The 24,396-nt window shown below is 40.8% G+C and overlaps 1 protein-coding gene across 1 annotated transcript; it reads left to right on the forward strand.

Annotated features, from left to right (window-relative positions):
• The first annotated feature begins 405 nt into the window (after positions 1 to 405).
• LOC122661438 (transmembrane emp24 domain-containing protein p24delta3-like) lies at positions 406 to 22,412 on the forward strand. Its single transcript, XM_043856819.1, has 4 exons — positions 406 to 765; positions 4,741 to 4,950; positions 20,179 to 20,255; positions 22,182 to 22,412. Exons 1-4 carry the CDS (start codon positions 571 to 573, stop codon positions 22,324 to 22,326), a joined length of 627 nt encoding a protein of 208 aa, XP_043712754.1. The 5' UTR covers positions 406 to 570; the 3' UTR covers positions 22,327 to 22,412.
• The last annotated feature ends 1,984 nt before the right edge of the window (positions 22,413 to 24,396 follow it).

A 24,396-nucleotide genomic window follows, 5' to 3' on the forward strand; every position in this document is an offset into this window, starting at 1 on the left:
ACACGCACCCAACAACCCAGCTGTTAGATGCCTCACTAGGCACCCGTTGGGCGTTGGGCGTTGGGCGTTGGGCTTGCTGAAGAGGAGTCGAATCCAATGACCTACCTGCTCTCCCTTGAGGGGCTGTGGGTGGATATTTCCTACTAGTGTATTGTATGCTCTGGACAAGAAACACTTTCCCTGTATTCCTAACACTTTACAATGACAGGGATCTGTAGTAAGTAGTGACACGAACATGCACCCAGTGACTCACAACGTTTCCTTCCACGTGACCAGCTCCTTAGAAATAGACCCTCACGTGTTCCAAAGTGATTGAGCATCTGTTTCAGGTAGCCAGTTCTCCAAAATCTCAAATCGCACTAAACTCTGGAAAATTTACAAAACCGATCTTAATAATCAGCACAAGAAATCGCGAAACGAAAAGCTTTAGATCTGATCCTCAGTTCCTGCTACATTTTGTTTCTCTTTGAAGCTTCTGGTTTCTTTCACTCACTCTCATTGACCAGAAGCCCTACACGTCGAGAGAGCGAGAGAAGAACTGGTTTGTCTGTGTTTCCTTTGTGGGCGAGAATGGCGAAGAATTTAATGGTTCTGCTATGGTGCATTAGTCTCTTTCTACCTTTGGGACAGGCTATATGGTTAAATCTTCCTGGTTCAAGAACGAAGTGTGTTTCAGAGGAAATCCAGAACAACGTCGTCGTTTTGGCCGATTACACCGTTGTTTCCGACGATCATTCTCACGAGATCCCTACCATCTCTGCCAAGGTAATTCTAGATTCTGAATTTGATCTTCGCTGCGTTCCCTAATATTTTCTTCAAGCTTGCTTTTTTTTTTTTTAACTGATTTGGGACCTTAGGCTTGGATTTGGGGTAATATTTGATTAATTTTGCTTAGTTTCTTCTGTTGGTGGTGGATAAGTTTTTTCATATGGTTTTGTTGTACATAATTTGGGACTGTCTGGAGTGTGTTGATGGGATGCTTGCAAATTTATTGCAATCAATCATTGGGTCAATCAAGATGGCTTTTCCCCCTGTTTTATGATATGTGAAGGAAGATGTTGATAAAAGAATGGGGAAGGCACAGAATTATTAAAATGCAAGATTGTCAGAAAATAATAAATCTTTCACCTGCTGTTATTAACTGTCCAAATCTGTCGTTCTGCCTTAAGAGCAGCATTCTAGGGATGCATCTTATACCCACTTTTCTGATAATGAAGAAACCTATTAATGAAAGAGAAGGAACCTCGCGACCGGAGGGGGGAACAGAAGCCCTGCAATCAAGACCCTCTTACAATAAACATAAAGACCACACCTTAATCTCCTAATATTGAGTCAGGAATGTTACAAGACATGAAGAACCAGACCTTAATCTCCTAATTATGAACTCCCAAGTCAAATAGAATTGAATGGGACAGATGCTTTGAATCTGTTTGCTGGTGGAGGACCAATCGTCTTTTTTAAGTAACACAATAAGCCCATTTTGAAATATCAGGCTCCTTGATGTAGATAAATCACTGAAGTGGGCTTATTTTAGTGGAAGTTAGCCTTGGGTTGAGTTACATAGTGTTGGGCCTTTGGTCAAGGTATTTTTTTGGTTGTTGTTGTAATAGGCCACTTGAATAGGCCTGAAATATGAGTAGGAGGTAGGAAAAAGGGGTTTTTTAGTTAGTTAAGTTGGGGTCTTAGTGCTTGTTTTCTTTTAACTTTTGTTACTATTTTGTTTTTATATTATCTTGGCTCGATTAGGTAAGTTGTTAGATTTCCAGCACTATCTCAATGTTTAGAGGTAGTCTTCTAGTAGATTAGGGGCTTCTTATGGCTGGTTGGTGGAATGTTTAATCCTATTATCCTGAGGTCTGCAAAACATCATGAGAGGAAGATTAATATAATGGCTGAAGTATCAATTTATTTGCAATTTAAAACAAGTCTCCTACATCAATGCCATAGGAATGAAGTATATTGATAAAATATGTAATTAAAGTTATGTAGTTTTTCAACTTTTAAAGAAATATAGAACTATACATACCTACAATAGCCCCAATGCAGTGAATGATCGTTGCAGATCATAAGTATTGCCATCGGATTCATCATCATCATCCTGTGGAGGTGCTCTATATATCTGCTGATAATGGTATTAGAGTGTCTCCAAAAGGATTGAAGAAAAGCAAACTGTAGGTAGCCACATTCTGTTCACTAGAGCTCCCCCAATCACTTAGGTTGCTCTGGCTACACTCTCTGTAATGTGTATTTCAGCTGTGTTGAGGAAGATCAGAATAACCTTGCCTGCTCTCTCCATAGGATGGATACATCAGCTGAGGTGGATAAACCGACTGAAGAGGATACCTGTAGTAGTCATAATGTTGGGATTATATCAGTTCAGGTGACCGAGTCTCCGAACCGGGCTGTCCAACAATTTTCCTTGCTCCCTTTTATCCTGTGAGTTCCATCTTTTCAACTTGGATTCCCTGCCACTTGGGATCGAGTATCTCTTCGTTGGTACTCATTTTCACCTATATTTAAGAGAGTTGCCTCGTCGTTGGGATCATCATTTTCCCCCCGAGTGCTCGTTACGACCTCCATCATCGGGATTAGATGAATTTGTTGGTGTACAATCATCCATCCCACTCATCTACCTCCTCTTCAGGAGGAAGGTGGAGTACGGCCACCACCGTGACACGGAGACCACGATCAACTATAGGTTGTTACCCGATGGTCAGCTTGCTTGTGATATTACAGAAAAAAGGAGAAAATTCTCTATTTTTTGGATTTTTAAAAAGTAAAATAATTCACTATTTTATGCATGCATTATTGCAATGTTCTCAAATTAAGCATTGGGGCAATACGATGTACAATTCTCAACCATGAAATTATCTTTTCATTCTTTCATTTTTTCACAACTTATTACAAAAGGGGGGGGGATTCATTTTTTCCATAATTAGCTATTTTGGATTAGGGAAAAAGAACGTTGCTTGGTCACGCGAATCCTGAGCCCAGACACAGGAGCGCGGAATTACTGGCCCGCCCATGGGAAATAAGAAATCCCATCCATGTTGATGCCCCTGTGCGTGCTTTCATTGGCCCCTGCGCTGGTGCAGGGGGCCACACGACCAGGCAGCAATCTCTTGCCCCTTTGGATTCATAAGAAATGGATCATTTTCACTATTTTTAGCATGCAACGTTCTCAAAATTAAGCGCTAATGCAGTAAATTGTTTAATCAATCTCACCAAAAAAAAAAGAATTGTTTAATCAATTGAAGCATGAATAATCGTTGGTCACTACACCAATATACAAATGTTTAATTATGTCTACACATTAAACACCTGCCAAATTATCACTCTAGTGACTCTATCATAAGTTTTTTCCGAGCCAGTTCATATAAAGATATATATATTTATATATTTTTACATTCTCTTGATCTTTCTATTAGTCTCTTAAGAAAATAAATAGCTTCCACTGTTGATCTTTCTGGCATAAAAAAAAAAAAAACAGATTATCCCAAATATTAGTTTCTTGTCTGAGATGGTTTTCAATTCTCTCTCCCATAATTTCATAGTATACCTCATAAGTTATATCCTCTAAAGTTATTATAGCTTTGAATATCACCTTTATTTTTATAAATCAATACCATAATGCTTCTCCTCCATATATGACATTTTTTTTTGTGTGCTCATAATCTTATAAACAACTTCGTTAGCCAAGTTATTCCACTAATTTCTAAGCTCTTCCAAACCTCTATTGAGATACCATCTGGACCTACTGCTTTACCTATTTTCATCTTTTTTTTTTTAAAGCTTCTATTATTTCAAACTTATTAATTTTCCGTACAGATCTAAGGTTTGGTTTCTTTTGAACTATTGCTACCTTCTAGATCACTATTACTTGTACTGTTGTCACTTAGTAAATTATAGAAATAGTTTTTTCCAGGTTGGTTAATAGTCTCATCATTTATTAAGACAATCTCATCCTCCCCTTTAATGAATCTAATATGGCTGAAATACCTACTCTTCTTTTCTCTCATTGTAGCTAATTTATAGGTATCCTTTTCACCCTTTTTTGGTGCCTAAATTATCATCGAAAACCTCATATTTCTTAGTCCTTGCTTTCTCTACTCTCTTCTTAGCTTCTGTTCTAGCAATTTTATACCATTGTAAATCTTCCTCATCCTTTCTCTTTTCCAAGATTTTCATTCTAGATTTCTCTCCCTGCTTAAGGGCTGCTTGAACTTCATCATCCCACCACCAAGTTTCGCTACACAAATGTCGCTTTCCTTCAGGTTTGCCTAGAACTTCTTTAGATACACCAATTAGACGTGACTGTTATTTGCTACTAGAGCATCAATGATCAGAAGAAATCTGTCCCTATCAGTCAGAAAGCAATGTCTGTTCTGCTTGCGACAAGTAGTGTTATCAGTATTGTGAGCATTTCTGATAATTATCTCTGTGGTCAGATTTCTGATCACTAGTGGACCACCATTAGCTAGACAAATTACAGACCTTGTCATGGCAAACCTTGCCATCATTCATTGCTCCAAGAAGTCCTGATGCAAAGATTGAAAAAGGAAAAAGGCAATTTGTGATATTCATCTATGTGGATTGTCCTGAATTTTCCAACATTGTATGATCACAAGATTTAAATTTCTTTAAGATGAGGTTTGTCTTCCAGGTGGACTTGGGGTAACGTCAGGATATTTGTTTTGCAGATTGTAAAACAATCATTCACACTGGTTACTTCTTTTGTAGGTATCATCACCATATGGGAACACCCTTCATCATACAGAGAATGTCACCCATGGTCAGTTCGCATTCACAACTAACGAGGCTGGGAACTACCTAGCATGTTTTTGGGTTGAGGGCCCTCATAAAGCAGCAGAGACAAGTGTCAACCTGGACTGGAAGATTGGAATTGCAGCGAGGGACTGGGACTCTGTTGCCAGAAAAGAGAAGATTGAGGTATGAAATTTTTTTGGGAAGTTGAATTCTGGCTGAGTAACTGAAATGTGAAATATCTTGGTTAAAAAAATGGAACTTTTTGTATATTTTGCTAATTTTGGGCTAGTGTGAAATTTTGGCAGAAGGTTTCTGCCATATTAACAACACAAATATTCGAAGAAGAATATAGGTGAAAACTATCCCATTGTCTCGCTGCTGGGTTTAAATCTCTGGCCTCTCCATCTCTTTTTTGTGGATGGTGAAAGTAGAATTTCCTTAAACCTAGGCAAGGGGTCCGTCTCTACAAATGGGGAAGGAATATACTGGCTATTGGATCTCATTTGTCACTGAGCTCCGTGATGGATAGTATCTCTTTCTCTCTTTTGTGTGTGTGTGTGTGCCGGGCTCTAGGAAGGGATGAGGAAAAATAGTGGATGATGTAGATCACAAGTCCATATGTACCCGCAGGAACAAGCCCCAAAACCAGCCCAGCAAGGTTGTGGATTCGACTGCTGTGAGAGGCAGCCTGGTCTGATGATGTGGCAAGTTTTTGTTGGTTCGATGGAGCATCACCTAAGGCAGCCTCAGCCCAGAGTGAAGCATGAACAAGTTAAAAGACCAAAACACTGTTCACGGCACTGTTCACTTGAACAGTGTCACAGCCAATATTTGCCTTGTGTGGGGATTCTGTTTAGAAGATCTTGTGGGTCCATCAAGTGCAGAAAGATTCTCTCCTAATGCTGCCATAGTTTAGTTTCTATTTTCAGTTTTAGGAAGTATATTAGGTAGCTTCTAATTTCAGTTTGTTTCTATTTTTGTTTCCTTGCTTGTTTAGAAGGCTGGATCTATAAAGCCTTAGTAGTTTCTACTTTTCATTAGTTTCTATTTTCCTAACTTCTATTTTGGTTTTAGGAAGTTTCTATTTTCTACCTTCTATTTTCTAAGCTTGCCTAAGCTATTAATGGGCCCCCTATTGTAAGGAAGGATCAGATTTGGAGAATAGAATTTGTGGCCAAGCTTGCCATTGGTTATGGGAGAAATTCCATGTTTCAACAGCTGGGATAGCTGTGGGTGAGAGACCCAGGCTGAGATAGCCATTCCCCTGCCCCCTTTCTTCTCTTCTTTATCTTCTTCTCCTTTCTTCTTATCTATCATGTTTTGCATTCTTATGTAATAGAAAAAAGCAGCAATAAAAGAAAAAAGAGTTTTAGTTAATTAATTTGTTCCTTGTCGTTTTGATCCTGGCTGCAATCACTCTCCCACTGGTTTCCTTGGTTCGAGGTTGACTTTTGCATTAGTGGATCTCAGCGGTCTGTGCTAATGTTCTCTTTGAGAATCTTTCTTCTGTGTTCGAAGGGGTGGGGGGTGGGGGTGGGAATGGTGAGGTGATGCAGGTCCAAGCATGCGAAAGAAGAAGAAGAGCCTTGACTAGGCTGTTTTCGTTGGAGCCTTTTATTTTCCATACTTAGTTTTTTTTTAGTGTTTTAGTTAGTAAGGATCAAACAGTCTTTTTCCTTTTATTTTCTTAGTTATTCCCCTTCACGATTTTAGAGGGATGAGTGGTTTGTTTATTTGTTTGTTTAAACTTATACTCCTATTTAGAGTATAAGTCTGCTGTGTTTTATTAGGATTCAGGTTAGGAACCACTAGTCCTAATCTGAGTAGGATTTTATCTAGGATTTAGAACTGGGATTCCTAGTTCAGATCTGATTATTTGTGTAAGGCCTTTGGCCGGCCCCTTTTCGTTGTTATAAATAGACTAATCGTGGGCAGGCTCCCCCACTACTTTTCTGCATAAAAAAATCCTTGTTTTCAATCTGAGATTGCTGCTTGCGTGCTGCTGCCTCTGCTCCTCTGCGAGCTTGCATCCTTGTGGACTCAAGGTGGTGAAGGGTGGGTGGACTCCTGCGACTCCTTGCACTGTGAAGGTCAGGAGGCTCTATCAATCTTCAAGCTGCTGCCTTATCTCTGCATTACAGTAAGTTAACCTGCTGCACTTTGTTTTCTCCTATATAAACCTGATCTATACCCCTTCTCCCATCAATATTCGACCTCCATCAAACCTGTAACTTAATTCTGCCCCTACAGCAGAATTTGAAAACCTATCCAAACCCTAACCTCTTTACATCATTAGGACCCCCTAAACCTGCATATTAAAACCCTATAAGCCCCTTTCCTAAAATCTGCCCCTAAACCCTAGATCTCACAACCAGTCCATTTTCATAAGGCATCCAACCCGAAACCCTAGATTTCCAACCTCATCCAAATTCGATCCAACTTATACCATTAGACTTCTAGAAACCTGCACTTCAATACCAAATAAACCCTAGTTCGAAACCCCAACCCTAACCCTAGCTTTGGCCTAATTACCTAAATCTGTCCATTCGGCCAGCCCTATTACATAACCCTGTTTCCCCTGGTTCCTAGTGGGCTTTGTCCTTCCTAGGCTACATTAAATTGGTATCAGAGCCATGGAAGGACATGGCAACCCTGCTGTGGACCCCACACAACCACCCCCACCCGATTCCCTTGCTGCAATCATGACTATGCTGCAAAAGATTTCCACAGACCAACAAGCTCTTAGTGACTGAATGACAGCAATGGAACAAAGGCAAGTTGTGCCTCTTGTAAGCAACCGTCTATATGTAGAGGAAGACAGATTCCAAGTTCATTCTGAAGTACATGGAACTCTGGGAAGGGATGAATATCATAGAGGTCATCCCAGACATCACAGGGACCACAGAGACCATTCTAGACATGACAGAGATTACAGAGATTGACGTAGGTATGACAGAGATGACTACAGAGAAGACAGGGACAGAACTACTGAAGCACCTCGAAGACCTAACTTTGAGGAATACTTGAGGTCCGACTTCACTGGAGATGAAGCTACTAGCAGGAGGTTTGATACCCAGAAGGTCAAACTAGAGTTGAAAGAGTATGATGGGCATGGTAATCCACAGAAATTCTATGGTTGGCTTGCTGCCCTAGATGACTATTTTGACTGGTATGACTTGCCTGAAGACCGAAAGATGAGATTGGCACGTACCAAATTAATTGGCTCTGCTCGAGAATGGTGGCGTAGAACAGAGAGTAAGGGTGTCAAAACCAAACCGAAGCCGAAAACCGAACCGAACCAAAACAAATTAATTCAGTTCGTTTCGGTTCTAATGTATGATAAGTTAATTCGGTTCGGTTCGGTTTCGGTTTCATGTCCAAAACCGTCGGTTTGAACGGAAACCGAACCGAATACCCATTTAATTCCCAAACCCTATATCTTTTAATATCTTTTAGCCTTTTTAGGTAAATGATATTTAATAAAGTAACTAAGTAAAGTAACCAAAATCGTATGCACCAAAATAAAAAACCATATTTATCTTTTTTGTTTTTTTGGTAATTGTCTAGCAATATAACCCTAATTCTCTAACGGAAAAGCCTTTCATATTCTCTTTTCTATTTTATTATTTTTATTTTAGTTTTAGACTTTTAATTTTACTCTTTTACTTCAAGTCTTCCAATTCTTTCAATTTCAAACGTGCAATCTCCATTTTCTCCCAAGTCCCAACGATCCAATTTGCAAGGCTGCCTGCAATGTGCAAGTGTGCAACCTCCAATTCTCCATCTTCTTCAACCGAATTATATTATATTAAAAACCGAATTAAAACCGTTTTGTGAAACCGAATTAGAACCGAGACCAGACCGAACCGAACCGAGGTGGTTCGGTTTCGGTTGTTAGTCCTAGAACCGACTTGGGTATCGGTTCGGTTTCGGGTCACACCCACAACGCATGGAACCGAACCGAAACCGAACCGTTTGACACCCTTAACAGAGAGGGACTTGGAACGTGAAGGTAATGCACCTACCAAGTGGGAGGATATGAAGTATGATCTGACAGAGAAATACTTGCCTAGACACTACAGAGCTCAGTTACAAGATCAGCTCAACTCCCTTCGGCAAGGGAACATGACTATATCCGAGTACATGCAGAAGTTTGATTCTCTTTCATCCCGTACTGACACCAGAGAGAGTGCTACTCAGATGTTATCTCGATTTCGGTTGGGATTGAGATCTGATATCATTAGAGCTATTGGAGTTGCAGATGTTCTAGACATCAAGGACTGCTATGAGAAAGCATTGAAGGCTGAAGACCTATTGAATACCACTAGAAGGTTTGGTTCCACTGCTGTCGACACCAGGAAATCTTTTCCAGCATTCAAGCCAACTAATGGTTACAATAGAGGTAATAATACCACTGCTAGTTCTACACGGACAGCCCCCTACACTGGCAGCTCTTCTCGTGTGGACAAGGGCAAAGCCCCAATGACCACCAGTGAATCAAACACTTGCTATCGCTGCAATGAAAAGGGACATTATGCTAAGGACTGCCCACAAAAACAGAGACCGATTCATGTAGCTGAAAAGGAAGAAGACAGCCCTGATGATTTTGATGAACGGGGTATTTATGCATTACCCCCTGATGCTGATGATGATGATGATGGGGCTGCTTATTTTGATGACTTGGGTGATGACTGAAGATACCCGAGGTGTACACGTAGTAGCACATATATTGAGTGCTGAATCTAAGGCTGAAGATTGGCGACGTAGTTGCATCTTCTATACTCGCTTGCGAGCAGGTGAACGCACTGCCCAGATAATTGTTGATAGTGGTAGCTGTGTTAATGTTGTGTCTAAAGACCTTGTGAAGAAGGCATATCTGAAATTTGAAAAGCATCCGATGCCATACAAAGTCTCCTTATTGAATGGGAATAAGCTTGATGTGAACAAGAGATGCTATGTTCCCTTACAGGCCCAAAAATATTCAGAGGAAATTTGGCGTGATATCATTCTGATGAGAATGACTGATGTTCTACTAGGGAGACCATAGCTATACGACAATGATGTTGCTCTCCTAGGAAGAAAAAACCTGTGTGTGTTTCAACATAAAGGAGAAGAGATCAAGTGGTACCCACTTAATTTGCCTGCAAAAATACGTAAACGTCATGTCATGCGCACTAATCAGAAAGGGACAGAATCTGGGAGTAATTTGTTGGCTGTTCCACAAAGAGAGTTTGAACAAACCAGCCATGATACAGGCCTGGTTCTTGCTTTGGTGACTCAAGAGGCTGTTGCCCAATTCGAAGTGAAGTTTATACTGCCCATCAAGGAGTTATTGCAGGATTTTTCGGATGTAGTGCCAGAAGAACTGCCCAACGAGTTACCTCCACTTAGAGACATTCAACATGTCATCGATTTGGTACCTGGTGCTATGTTACCAAATCTGCCCGCCTACAGGTTAAGTCCCTCAGAGCATGCAGAACTTAATAAACAAGTTGGAGAGCTTCTCAAGAAGGGTTTATTGAAGAAAGCATAAGCCCTTGTGCTGTTCCAGCCTTGTTGACACCAAAGAAGGATGGTTCGTGGCGCATGTGTGTAGACAGCAAAGCAATCAACAAGATTACCATCAAGTATAGGTTCCCAATTCCTAGGCTTGATGACATGCTAGACATGCTGTCCGATTCTAAGATCTTCTCCAAAATCGATCTTCGAAGTGGATACCATCAGATTCGCATCCGGCCTGGAGACGAATGGAAGACAGCCTTCAAGACCAAAGATGGATTGTTCGAGTGGAAGGTCATGCCCTTTGGCCTAACGAATGCCCCTAGCACATTCATGAGAGTCATGACACAGGTACTTCGTCCTTTCATCGGTAAGTTTCTCGTTGTTTATTTTGATGATATTTTGGTGTACAGTAAGCACCCAGATGAACATATAGACCACCTGAAACAAGTTCTAAGAGTGCTCCGGCAAGAGAAGCTGTTTATCAATTTAAAGAAGTGCTCCTTCATGCTGCCCAAGGTTGTTTTCCTTGGTTTTATAATCTCTTCAAAGGGTGTTGAAGCTGATCCAGAAAAGGTCCGAAACATTGTGGAATGGCCTACTCCGAAGACATTCACCGAAGTATGAAGCTTCCACGGTTTGGCTTCTTTTCACAGGCGATTCATTCGCAATTTTAGTACCATCATGGCACCCATAACCGAATGCACCAAGCAGAACAAGGGTAAGTTTGAATGGACAGCAACAGCTCACAAAGCTTTCCAGGTGATTAAGAAGAAGATGACTGAAGCTCCAATACTACGCCTGCCCAACTTTGACCATATTTTCGAAGTTGCTACTGATGCTTCCCATGTTGGCTTAGGCGGAGTTCTTATGCAGAATGGGCATCCTATTGCATTCTACAGTGAGAAACTTAATGATGCCAAGACTCGGTACTCTACTTATGATATAGAGCTTTATGCTGTTGTTCAGGTCTTATGGCATTTGAGGCACTATCTTATTGGCAAAGAATTTGTCCTGTGCACTGATCATGAGGCACTCAAGCACCTCCACTCACAGAAGTCCATTAGCACCAGGCATGCTAAATGGGTTGCATATTTACAGGATTTCAACTTTACCCTCAAATACAAGTCAGGAAAGGAAAATACAGTGGCTGATGCACTGAGTAGAAAATTCCTGACCTTGAACACTTTCTCAGCCCATGCACTTAGCATCGAGCAGATGAGAGCATAGTTATCAAGGCGGCAAGGCGACCATGGCGTTTGAGGGCCTTCCTAAGCTCCTTGGCGATAGGGCGGTCTCAAGGCGTCGCCTTGGCGAACAAGGCGTTCTAGTGTTCTTTTTTTTTATATAACCATTTTATTAGGCATAAATAGCATATTAATTTTTCTATAATTCTACTTGTATCCTAAATAAATATGAAAGAATTGAAGTACATAATCAAGGAATTGCAAAATAGCATAATCATGACATGTCGGCTAAGGGTAGGGCATATCTACAAACACCTTAAAGACCTCCCAGCCAAGAGAGCGGCCCAATCAAAAGTTCAAAACCATTCATAAATATGAAATATTTACAAGTTCTGGTCTTGTGATCACTTCATTTTAGTCCAATAAAGAAATCACTCAATTCTATGAAAAAAAAGGAGGAAAAGAAAGAAAGACAAGATTGAATGAAGTTAAAGGAACTGTTTGTTACTCCACAGTCCACGGTCCTCTTTAGAAACAAACAAAAGAACATACAAGGCTGGAGATTTCGATGGAGAGTGGAGAGGTTAGAAGGGGTTTAGGTTTAGAAGGAAAAAAGAAGAAAAAAAGAAAGCACAATACTTACAAGGCTGGAGATGTCGTCGGTGGGGGTGGAGGTTGCTTCTCTCGTCGGTGGGGGTGGATGCTCGAGATGGGGGTGTCGGTTGAGAAGTTAGAACTTAAACAGGGGAAGAGGTTTAGATTTTAGAAGGAAAAAGGGAAAAAAAACACGATACTTACAATTAGCCTCGCCGGACGCCGGTGGAGGATGGAGATTGAGAGGGAGGACTGAGAACTTGAGAAGGAGTCGAAGGACTGAGGTCTGAGCTCTAACACAGTCGCTGCAAGTCGCCGCCTCGCCAGACACCGGTGGAGGATGGGGACTAAGAGGGAGGACTGAGAAAGGGTCGAAACCTTGAAGGACTAAGGTCTGAGCTGAGCTCTGTCGGAGTCACTACAAGTCGCTCCTGCGCTACTTCTTTTCTCTTTCGTTTTTTCCTTTTTGATTTTGGTATGTCCCGTGAAGGTGATTAGGTGAGTCGAGTTTGGGATTGGTATTTAGGTTTTGGTTTTTTTTTTTTTTTTAAGTTTAACATAATGATTCCATGCTTCTCACAGCATGGCACCAAAAATGTACAACCAATGACATATTTTCAATTAGGATAACTTAAAGTACATAAAAAAAGTTAAAAAACAAAAATATAAAAAAAAACACCAAAAAGCGACTGCCTTGCTCACAAGGCGTCCTAAGGCGTCGCCTTGGTCGCCTTTCTTACATACCATAAGGCACCCCAGCGCCATGCCCCCAGATTTCCACCTGGACGCCATGGGCGACGCCTTGATAACTATGGATCAGAGAAGAGTATGCTAGTGACAAGGACTTTCAAGTCCTATATGCTGATTTGAAGCAGGGTGGACAGCACCCTAAGTATTCATTACATGATGGTTACTTGTTCTTAGGAACCTGGCTGTGTATTCCCGATTCGTCCTTACGACACCATATTATCAGGGAGTTACATGGAGGAGGTTTAGGAGGACACTTCGGGAAAGATAAAACCATCTTGCAGGTGACTGATCGGTACTATTAGCCTCACTTGGCCAAGGATGTAGGGCATGTAATCCGGCGGTGTCGAGTTTGTCAGCTAGCTAAAGGTACCAAGCAAAACACAGGCCTCTATTTACCACTGCCGATCCCTCACCAGCCATGGGTTGATCTCAGTATGGATTTCGTACTTGGACTAACCCCTACCAAAGAAAGATTTGACTCTATCATGGTGGTAGTTGACAGATTCACCAAGATGGCTCACTTCATTCCTTGTCGAAGAACACTTGATGCTTCCCACATTGCCAAGCTGTTCTTCAAGGAGATTGTTCGTCTCCATGGGTTACCCAGTACCATCGTATCCGATCGTGACGTGAAGTTTATGAGTTACTTCTGGAAGACTCTATGGCTAAAGACAAACACCAAGCTTTTGTTCTCATCGCATTCCATCCCTGCATCGACGGATGCATTTAAGTAGTCAACAGGAGCCTTGGTAATTTGCTGCGGTGTTTGGTCCGAGATTATGAGAAGACTTGGCCCTCTATCCTTGACATTGCTGGGTTTGCATACAACAGCTCCGTGAACAGGACCACCGGTCATACTCCCTTCGAGATTCTCCTTAGGATACAACCCCGTCGTCCGATTGATCTCATTCCCTTACCCCCTCAAGCTCGGGTAAGTGTTGAAGCAGATGAATTCATCCGTCATATCACCGAAGTGCACGCCGATGTTCGACGCAAGATTGCACTCAGTACTGATCACTACAAGTCCACTACCGACAAGCATCGCCGGTTCGTAGAGTTCAAGCCTGGAGACATGGTCATGGTACGGGTGAATCGAGAGAGACACCAACCGGGTGTCAACAGTAAGCTCCATCCAAAGAAGATGGGTCCATACAAGGTGCTGAAACGTATTGGGCCTAATGCTTATGTTCTAGAGTTGCCTGATGATATGGGCATAAGCAATGTTTTCAACGTGGCTGATCTATACTTGTATACGGGGCATCATTCGGATGATGGTGATTTAGAGCACATGTTGCGGCTGCCCCAACTGAAGCCACCTACGACAGATGTGATAGAAGAGGTTTTGGATGATATGTACAAGACGACTCGTTAGGGCGCCAGTTACCACTCTTTCCTTGTCAAGTGGAAAGGTTGCCCACGCCAGGACAACACTTGGATACATGCTGATGACTTCAAGAGGCTTGATCCGGAGTTATATGATCCCTACATGGCATTCACCCATTCATCGGAGATGAATGTTTCTAAGCCAGGGAGAGCTGATGCAGGTCCAAGCATGCGAAAGAAGAAGAAGAGCCTTGACTAGGCTGTTTTCGTTGGAGCCTTTTATTTTCCATAGTTTTTTTTTAGTGTTTTAGTTAGTAAGGATAAAACAGTCTTTTTCCTTTTATTTTCTTAGTTATTACCCTCCACGATTTTAGAGGGATGAGTGGTTTGTTTAAACTTATACTCCTATTTAGAGTATAAGTCTGCTGTGTTTTATTAGGATTCAGGTTAGGAACCACTAGTCCTAATCTGAGTAGGATTTTATCTAGGATTTAGAACTGGGATTCCTAGTTCAGATCTGATTATTTGTGTAAGGCCATTGGCCCTTTTCTTTGTTATAAATAGACTAATCGTGGGCAGGCTCCCCCACTACTTTTCTGCATAAAAAAATCCTTGTTTTCAATCTGAGATTCCTGCCTGTGTGCTGCTGCCTCTGCTCCTTTGCGAGCTTGCATCCTTGTGGACTCAAGGTGGTGAAGGGTGGGTGGACTCCTGCGACTCCTTGCACTGTGAAGGTCAGGAGGCTCTATCAATCTTCAAGCTGCTGCCTTATCTCTGCATTACAGTAAGTTAACCTGCTGCACTTTGTTTTCTCCTATATAAACCTGATCTATACCCCTTCTCCCATCAATATTCGACCTCCATTAAACCTGCAACTTAATTCTGCCCCTACAGCAGAATTTGAAAACCTATCCAAACCCTAACCTCTTTACATCATTAGGACCCCCTAAACCTGCATATTAAAACCCTATAAGCCCCTTTCCTAAAATCTGCCCCTAAACCCTAGATCTCACAAACAGTCCATTTTCATAAGGCATCCTACCCGAAACCCTAGATTTCCAACCTCATCCAAATTCGATCCAACTTATACCATTAGACTTCTAGAAACCTGCACTTCAATACCAAATAAACCCTAGTTTGAAACCCTAACCCTAACCCTAGTTTTGGCCTAATTACCTAAATCTGTCCATTCGGCCAGCCCTATTACATAACCCTGCTTCCCCTGGTTCCTAGTGGGCTTTGTCCTACCTAGGCAACATTATGAGGCCAGGAGAGAACAGTTTTAGTGGATAAATACATATAGGCTCTCTTTCTCTCTCCCTCTCTTTGTGCAATGGAAATTATATATATAGGGCACAAATTCATGTCACCAAGGTGGTGAACTAGAAGTTGTAATTTTAATTGCCGCTTATCTTATTCCCCAAAGTTATTTATTGCAGTATTTAATGCTGGGGTAAAAAATGGGATCGAAAAGTTGAAAGTTATTTAATTCAGGATTTACCCTCATTGAAAAAAAAAAGTGTGTTATATTTAAAGGGCAAAAATTAAGGTTACAACTTCTTGGTTCACCACTTTTGTTAGGAACCAGAACTAACTAACCAGCAGAAGAAGAAGCACACTGCCGTGAGAAGGACACAACAGCCTGCGATAGAAGATGGTTTCTATCGCAGGCCTTTGGTTCTATTAATAATAAAGTCAAAGTAAAATAAGGTAAGTTGGTTAGGGGTTTATTAGGAAATTACCCTTACCTATTACAACTTAACAGTAAAAACTAAAAATAAAGAAAATTACATAGAACCCCAAAGACCCAAAATAGCAATGACAAAACTACCCCTAATTCTCAACACTCCCCCTCAAGCTGGAGCATATAAGTCGCCCATGCTCAGCTTGTTACAATAGGTGTGAAAATTAGGAGCAAACAAGGATTTGGTGAAGATATCAGCTAGCTGATTCGAAGATGAAACAAATGGAGTCTCAACTAGGTTTTTCAAGACGGCATTGCGAACAAAGTGACAATCTACTTCAATATGTTTAGTCCGCTCATGGTAAACAGGGTTACTAGCAAAGTAGCAATATATATAGCTGCCTGGTTATTATAGTACATCTTTCTCGGTGTAGGCACAGGAAATCCCATCTCAAGTAGAAGAAACCTGAGCCACATCAACTCAGCTGTAGTGTGGGCCATAGCCCAGTACTTTGACTCTGCACTCGACCGCGCAATAGTAGTCTGCTTCTTACTACGCCACGAGACAAGATTACCCCCAACAAAAGTACAATAACCTATAGTGGAACGACGATCACTTGTCGATCCTGCCCAGTCTGTGTCAGAATACGGAACCAGATCCATATGCCAATTAAGATGATAAATCAGCCCTTTACCGGGAGCACCCTTCAAATAACGAAGAATACGAATGGTAGCATCCCAGTGAGCTTTCTGAGGAGTTTGCATAAACTGGCTCAGAACACCAACAACAAAAGAGATGTTTGGTCTCGTGACAATAAGATAAATCAACTTCCCAACTAAACTCCTATACTAGTGTCATAGTTATCAAGGCGGGAAGGCGACCATGGTGTTTTAGAGGGTAAAAATCAAGGCGACACCGCCACGGCGGCAAGGTGCCCGCCATGGCGTCCAAGGAGCTTGGACGCCATGGCGTTGCCTTGATAACTATGACTAGTGTACATCCTTGAGAGGATCGCCATCATCTACCCCAAACTTTTGATGAGGATCCATGGGAATATCCATTGGTTTGGGGATGCAAGCATGCCAGTATCAGACAAAAGATCTAACACATATTTCCTTTGGGAAAGACTAATACCCTTCTTGCTTCTCACAACCTCAATGCCAAGAAAGTAGTAAAGATCACCTAAGTCCTTGGTCTGAAAATTCTGTTGTAAGTAAGCTTTTACCTCAACAATGCCTGACTCATCATCACCAGAAACAATAATATCATCAACGTACACAACCAGAACCACCAACTTGCCACCATGACGACGAACAAACACAGAATGATTAGAGTAACACTGCAAAAAACCGCACGATACAACTGTGGCATTGAACTTCTCAAACCATTCTCTGGGTGATTGTTTGAGGCCATAGATTGCTTTATGCAATTTGCACACCCGAGTACTACTCTCCCCCTAAGCAACATACCCAGGAGGTTGCTCCATATAAACCTCCTCATGAAGATCACCATACAAGAAGGCGTTTTTAATATCCAATTGACACAAGGTCCAATCAAAATTAACTGCCATAAAAACAAAAAGGCGGACAGAATTCAGCCAAGCAACAGGAGAGAAGGTCTCAAAGTAGTCAACATCATAAGTCTGTGTATATCCCTTGGCAACCAGACGATCTTTAAGCCGCTCAACAGAACCATCCGGAAGGTATTTGATTGTGTAAACCCAGCGACACTTAACAAGTTCCTTTCCAAGAGGCAGATCTACCAAACTCCAAGTGTGACGAGATAAGAGAGCATCTATTTCCAAATTCATGGCCTTCTTCCAACCAGGAAGATGAAGAGCCTCAGTACGAGTTTTGGGAATAGGATTGGAAGACAAGTATAAGGCAAAGTTATGAACAGAGGGTAAGTGAGCAAGAGACACATACTTATCAATAGAATATAAAGCATTGGACTTTTGAATGCAAGAGTAAGTACCTTTGGTCAAAGGTTTCCAACAAGTCCAAGATTGCTTAAATCTGATTTATATTGAAGGAGTTATGTACCGGTCAAACTTAATTTGGTGTGCGCGAATGCTGTCAAAATCGCTCTGGATGAAAATATTTTTTTGGACATCAAAACAAATAAATATTTTACCGCACTTTTGGTTTTTAGCATTGTTTTACTATATTAAGATTTATGGAAAGCATTAGAAAGTTGAAAATTGCACCTACCGCCGAAAATCCAGTTTTTGTTCTTGAACTGGGGGGTTGACTTTTTTTCTTTTTCAAATTTGATTTTTTAACCATTTTTATTGGATTCAAATAGGGTGTATTTGCCTATTTATGAATAATATCTTATATTAGGCATAAATAAGTGTCTATACTGGTTTCTGGCATAAATAAGTGTCTGTATACCAAGGTTTGCATAGATAGGTGTCTGTATACCGAGGTGACCAAAACCATCGAAGTCTCGTGATGCAGGTCCAAGTACCCGTAAGAAGAAGAAGAAGAAGCTCTAAGATTACGGCCTAGTATTTGGAGCCTTAGTTTATTACTTTTATTTCAGTTTTATTCTCCATACTTAGTTTATTTTTCAGCTTAAAACCGGTTCAACTTTGGTTCAATTTAAGTGAATTAATCCTATTGGTTGTTAGGATCTTATTTCCTATTGGTTACTTAGGAATCTTTTAAGTTGTTTTAAATTATTTTAATTAGCTTTTAATTTCAGTTACACCCTTCCACGATTTATGAAGGAGGGATTTAGATTTGTATTAGGATTTGGGCCTATGGCCATATTATAAATAAAAGAAAATCGTGGGAGGCTCCCCCACAGTTCTGATTAAAAATTTTCAGTTATGTTTGCATGCCATTGTTGCTGCTGCTCCGCTCCCCAGTGAGTGTGCCTTGTGGATTTCAAGGTGAAGGGATTGGTGGACCTCCAATTGACTCCTTGCATTTGTTAAGATTAAGATCGGGAGGCTCTCTTCTCTGCTTTCAAGCTGCTTCAAACTGCTGCTAATTGGATCTCTGCAAATCCAGTAAGTTAATTGAATTTCCTGCACCTATCCTTCTTTTCCTAATCCTTCAACCTAAGCCTACCTTCCTACAATCGATCCCCACTAAACCCTAGCCCCATTAAACCCTAGAATTACTGTCCAGCCTTATTCCTCCGTTAGAATCCATCCAATTTTTAATCACAGCATCCCTGCATCCATCCCTACACCCGATCCAGGTTGCTGCCCCATTCCTAACATCCAAACCCTAATTCCCCTCAGTCCTATTAAAACCCAAAACCCTAAAATACTGTCTAGGCCTATCTAGTTATCCAAACCCATCCATTTCACAGCCGAACCTCCCCCTCACTTCCCTGAACACTCGACCAGTAGCCCTATCCTGAACTCCCATCTTAAACCTTAGTTTCACCTAATTTCCTATTTCCCAAAACCAAAACCCTAACCCTAATTTTTTGAAATTCTAAATTTCAATTAAACATCATTCAAACCTACACTGTCAGCTTCCCCTAGGGCTGCCTAATGTAGTCCTAGTAGACCCTTGTCTATCTAGGACTACATTATCTCGCCTCTCGGTCGAGATCTGGCACTCATATAAAGGAGTTTAGGTCGAGATCTCGCTCGAGTTGGGGTAATTTTTCGTATCGCATGAGATCTCATCTCGAGGTCTTGAAAAACCGAGAAACTCATTGAGATCTCGCGAGTTTTAGCCTATGATCTTCAAACCAGCAGTCCATATTAACCCCAAATCACTTTTCATGTGAACAGTATTTTTATTTTATTTTATTTTGAATTCTGTCTGTCTTCTTCGTGCTTCGATCTACATCAAGAAGAAGATGGTGAAGTCAAGATAACTATCGAATATGACAGTCTCCCTCACCTTGTATCTATTTATACTCAACTGTTACATTAAAGGGGAACTCCTAATCATATTAGGACTAACTCCTAATCAGATTAGGATTCCAAATTACAATAGGAAAATAGAAAAGAACTTAGAACTAAACTAGGAAACTAAAACTAGAGACTCCAACTAGGACTAGGAAAAATATAACTCAAACATAAACACAAAATAGGAGAGAGACTCCTAAAGAGGGGAATCTCAACTAGAATAAGGGAGTATTCTAATCGAGATTCCTCCTTCTCCTGGGAGCTTGATATACTTCAACAGTTACCATAAGATTTTCACATATACACACACACACACACACATGCTACTTTCACCAAAATACTAAAATTTTATTTTTTTCCAGCAGCTACCGGAATAGAATTTACAACTTAGGCAAGTACTTAACTGTTCTTTTCTATTTTTTCCCCCATTTTCACTGTTCATTGCTTGGATGTACACGTCAACATATATTTATGCATTAATTATTTCATTATTTAGGGTGTTGAACTTGAGTTGCGGAAGCTTGAAGGAGCAGTGGAGGCCATTCATGAAAATTTGCTCTATCTCAAGAGCAGGTAACTTATTTTGTCTATAGTCAAATTCACTATATTTACTGTAGCTGGGATCCTGTACCGGGAAAAGGGTATTTACTCATTGGGTCCTCCTCAACATTGGGCCCCTCCATTAAGGGGATGCTAGGACAGATCAGCAAAAGTGATCATGTGACTTTTAATATTTCTAAAAAGACATTTTTTTTTCCATCGCCAATCTAATCTCTTTAAAAACTTCTTTGTATCCAAAAATAAAGAAAATTTGGGAAAATGAGGAAAATTGGAAGGAAAAGGAAAATCAGATGTGGTTGTTGCTGAGGGGAAATGGAAAAACCCAACCCAAGACCGATTCTCTCCATTTCATACGAAGCTTGGTGGTGGTGGTGGTTGCAGAGAGGGTCTAAAAGGAAAAGGAGAAACAAAAACTAAGTTGAAGAACCTGAATAGAAGATGAAGCTCACAGTTGAAGATCAGCCGTTGTTCTTCTTTCTCGTTGTATTCCTACTTATGTTCCTAAAGCTTTCTCTTCATCTCTCCTCGACAATTCGTTTTCAAATTTGGTCATTCCTACAATTGAGTTTTGGAAAGGTGCTTGGAAGCTCGTCTGTTCACATCTCCGAATCTCTGCTTTTCTTTGTTACAATTTTCTATTTTTTTCTGAAGGGGAAAAAAACCAACAAAAGGAAACAACAGAGGAACCCAGAAACACACCAAGACGTTGAATAAATTGAGAAGAAGCTCTGAAACTTATCAGTTCTCTCTGAATGTGCTTCAAAAAAACTTGGAAAGCCTCAGAACCAGCAGCCTAGCTAACTTGGATTGTCCAAATGCAGCCTTCTCTGATTCCTCCTCTGACAGAAAAACCCGAAATCTCTCTGAGATAATCTAGTAAGGCTTGAAATTGCAGTCAATACTCCTATCCATACTGTAGCTTTGAGAACATTTTGGATTCATTGTTTGAAGATAAAAATCTTGCAGTTTTGGCTTACATTTATCTTCTTTTTATAATACCTGCTGTTTATTCATGCAGTCAACTGATTTTTTGTGAATTCAATGGTTTTGTATCTGATGTTTCAATTTCATCTTTGGATTTTCATTGAGCTCACGTTGGATTTGTGCACCTGGCTTTCTCTTTGCTTATTCTGATAATGGCCAGTTGGTGGAGTTGTGTGTTGTCATGCTGATACCCATGTTTGCCCTGGCTCATATAACTTTCTCCTAGTCTCTCTATCTTTTCCTTCTTAGTGTATTTGTAGTGATCTCTGATCTTCTCAAGCTCTCTCCCATGGCATTTTCGCCAACGTAGCCTCACTGGTGTGCTATAGCCCCTTTTACTTGCCCATGTATTCTCGGACAACCTTTCGGACTCCTATGAGGCTATGACAATAGTGGCAGCAGCTGCATCTGCTTCATCTCCCAAACCAAGACCTCCCCAGAAACCGGTTGCAGCCCTGAGTCGGCTCTCTGACAACCTAGAACCCATATTCGAATCGCCAAACTTCACTCAAACTCCCCAATCTAAAATCTAAATGCGAGCTTTGCTCTGGAGGAATCTGTAGATGAGGTTGATGGCTGGGTCATGATCCTCTGAACTCTCAGTGGTTGGCCGGGCTACAAACTTCATTGTCTCTCCCATCCCACTGAAAATTTGAAGATGAACGCAGCCCTAGAAATTTGGGTGTATTTTAACTCCCACTTTAGTTACCAACAGCACATCTAGTCCTCAGTAAGACCCAAAACGGGGTATCTATAAGGTATCTATAACTTGGTGGACCCAGTGGACATAGCCTTAACATGGCAGACCCAAAATGTTAATCATCTCCCAAAAGAATATGTAACTATGACCCCATCCCCATCCCCATTCCCCCCCTCTCCCACCACCAAAACCCTCCAAATAAAAAGATTTCTGAACATTTAATTTACATATTTATTTCTTTTATGTATTTGCAGGGAAGCCGAGATGAGGGAAGTGAGTGAACTAACCAACTCCAGAGTGGCATGGTACAGTATCATATCCCTGGGTGTCTGCATCTGCGTTTCAGTTTTGCAGTTGTGGCACTTGACGCACTTCTTCCAAAAGAAGAAGCTTATCTAACTTCTCCAACTAATTAGTTTTCCTGATGCAGTATTACGAGAATGAAAGAGGATTAAAATGTTGTTTATCTTTATACCTTAATTTTGAGTTGTGAGGAGGAAATTATTTGTCATTGATAGGTAGACCATCCAGCCTTGTTCGAGATTTGGGTGAACCAACTACAAAAGGATTGCCTGTACCAGGGCAGTGTCAAGAGGAGAGGCGACCATGGCCATGAAAGGAACAACCACAGAAACTGCAACAAAAGTAATGTATAAAGCCTTCCTCCACCACTTTACAGATTTCAACCTCTTATTCTTTATCTGTAACTCTATTTTAACGACTTCATGGTTTCCCTCAAGGAGGTGCCTAATGGCTTCATTCAGGTATTTAAGTCAACTGCATATACCTCGCACCCACCAAGTGTGTTTCTAATATGGCACGTGTTGCCAAAATATTGCATGTCAAGCTGGGATTTTTGAATGAAGCAACCCACTGCTTGGCAAGTGCCATATTAGAAACACACTTGGTGGGTATGAGGTATATGCAGTTGACTCCAAATACATGAATGAAGCCATTAGGCACCTACTTGAGGGAAACTATGAAGTTGTTAAAATAGAGTTATAGAGACAAAGAATGAGAAGTCAGTAAGAAATTGAAATCTGTAAAACGGTGGAGGAAGGCCTTAAACATTACTTTTGTTGCAGTTTCTGTGGTTGTTCCTTTCATGGTCATGGTTGCCTTTCCTCTTACCACTACTCTGGTACAGGCAAGCACAATTCTTTTAGGATTTATTTGTAGATGGTTTGGCTCTTTATGGAATGGCAAAGAGAATGCACTTCCAAATAATTTGTCATTGATAGGTACACCAAGTGTATGAATCTCAGCTACAGTTGACTACAGTGTTTGTCCTATAAGATCACTTTCTTATACACATGATAGTGATAGGTAACTTCTCAATGGATATAGAGAGGTTGAGATCTTGAAACCCCTTGGGTGAAACACTTCTGATGCAGTCTGTGTATTCTCTTACAAGCTGACACTTGGAAAGTTAAATACGACCAACTGTGACCAACATGTTTATCATTTTAGGGATCTGGGGCAAGTATTTTTGTTTTTGTGGATGAAAACCTGGGGCAAGGATTTGATCCGTGTCCTATTGCTAACATTCTACTAATCTAGCATCATTCCAAGCCATTCCATAACGTTTTGGTTTGTGGTAATTCAGTTTGGATCCAAATTTGATGAACATATTTGCATTGTCATCTCTCAGTTGTGAAAATTTTCGATCAGTACAGCATCAATGGGTCATCACAGTGGTTGAAAAGAAACTTTTAAAAGTCAAGAAAGTGAACTGATAGTGTGGGCATAGTGTTGAGATGGTCAGTAGAATTAACAACATACAAGGGTTTACCAAAGGACAGACCCACGATGAATGAGATCCCATTCACTGCTGGGTGGGGGAGGGCATCAGGAGGGTATTTTTGGAACATATTAATATCCTATAGGGGTTTGTGAACCTAGGATGGTGGGTGAAGGAAAATTTTCTCCTTTACCAAATCAAGTAAACAGTCAAATCTATAAAATCATTAGTCCATGTGATTGAAAAATGACATTACAGTTGGAATGGAACTTTTAGCACTAAACTGTAGTAAAATTGTAATTGTATTATGGATGAACCAAGTTGCCAATCTTGGCAACATGGTCCCATAGATTCCCATGTTGAGGTGTATTTGGCCATTTTGTCCCATGATCGGAGGATGTGTGATTGGAGTTTTACATACCCACATCAAGGTTTTAAAACACGGAATCAGGAACGGAGTTGGCATTGGATGATTCTGATTCGGATTGGTATTGGCCAGAATCTGTCCCCAAGAACCTTAGAATTGGTCCATGGATCCAAAAGCAGAGAATTTTTAGGGTTTGTATGTGTGAAGGGTTTTCTTCCCCGTCACTATGCCTAATGAAGTATAACCCTTCATTATTTGGCACATGACAATACATGGGCTATTCCATGTGATAGAGGACTAGGAAAGTATCTCATCGGTATAATTTCAGCTTAAAATGAAGTAGTTAAAATTACAAAAGATG

This window comes from Telopea speciosissima, chromosome 5 (assembly GCF_018873765.1).
Source record: "Telopea speciosissima isolate NSW1024214 ecotype Mountain lineage chromosome 5, Tspe_v1, whole genome shotgun sequence".
In the NCBI taxonomy this organism is placed as follows: Eukaryota; Viridiplantae; Streptophyta; class Magnoliopsida; order Proteales; family Proteaceae; genus Telopea; species Telopea speciosissima.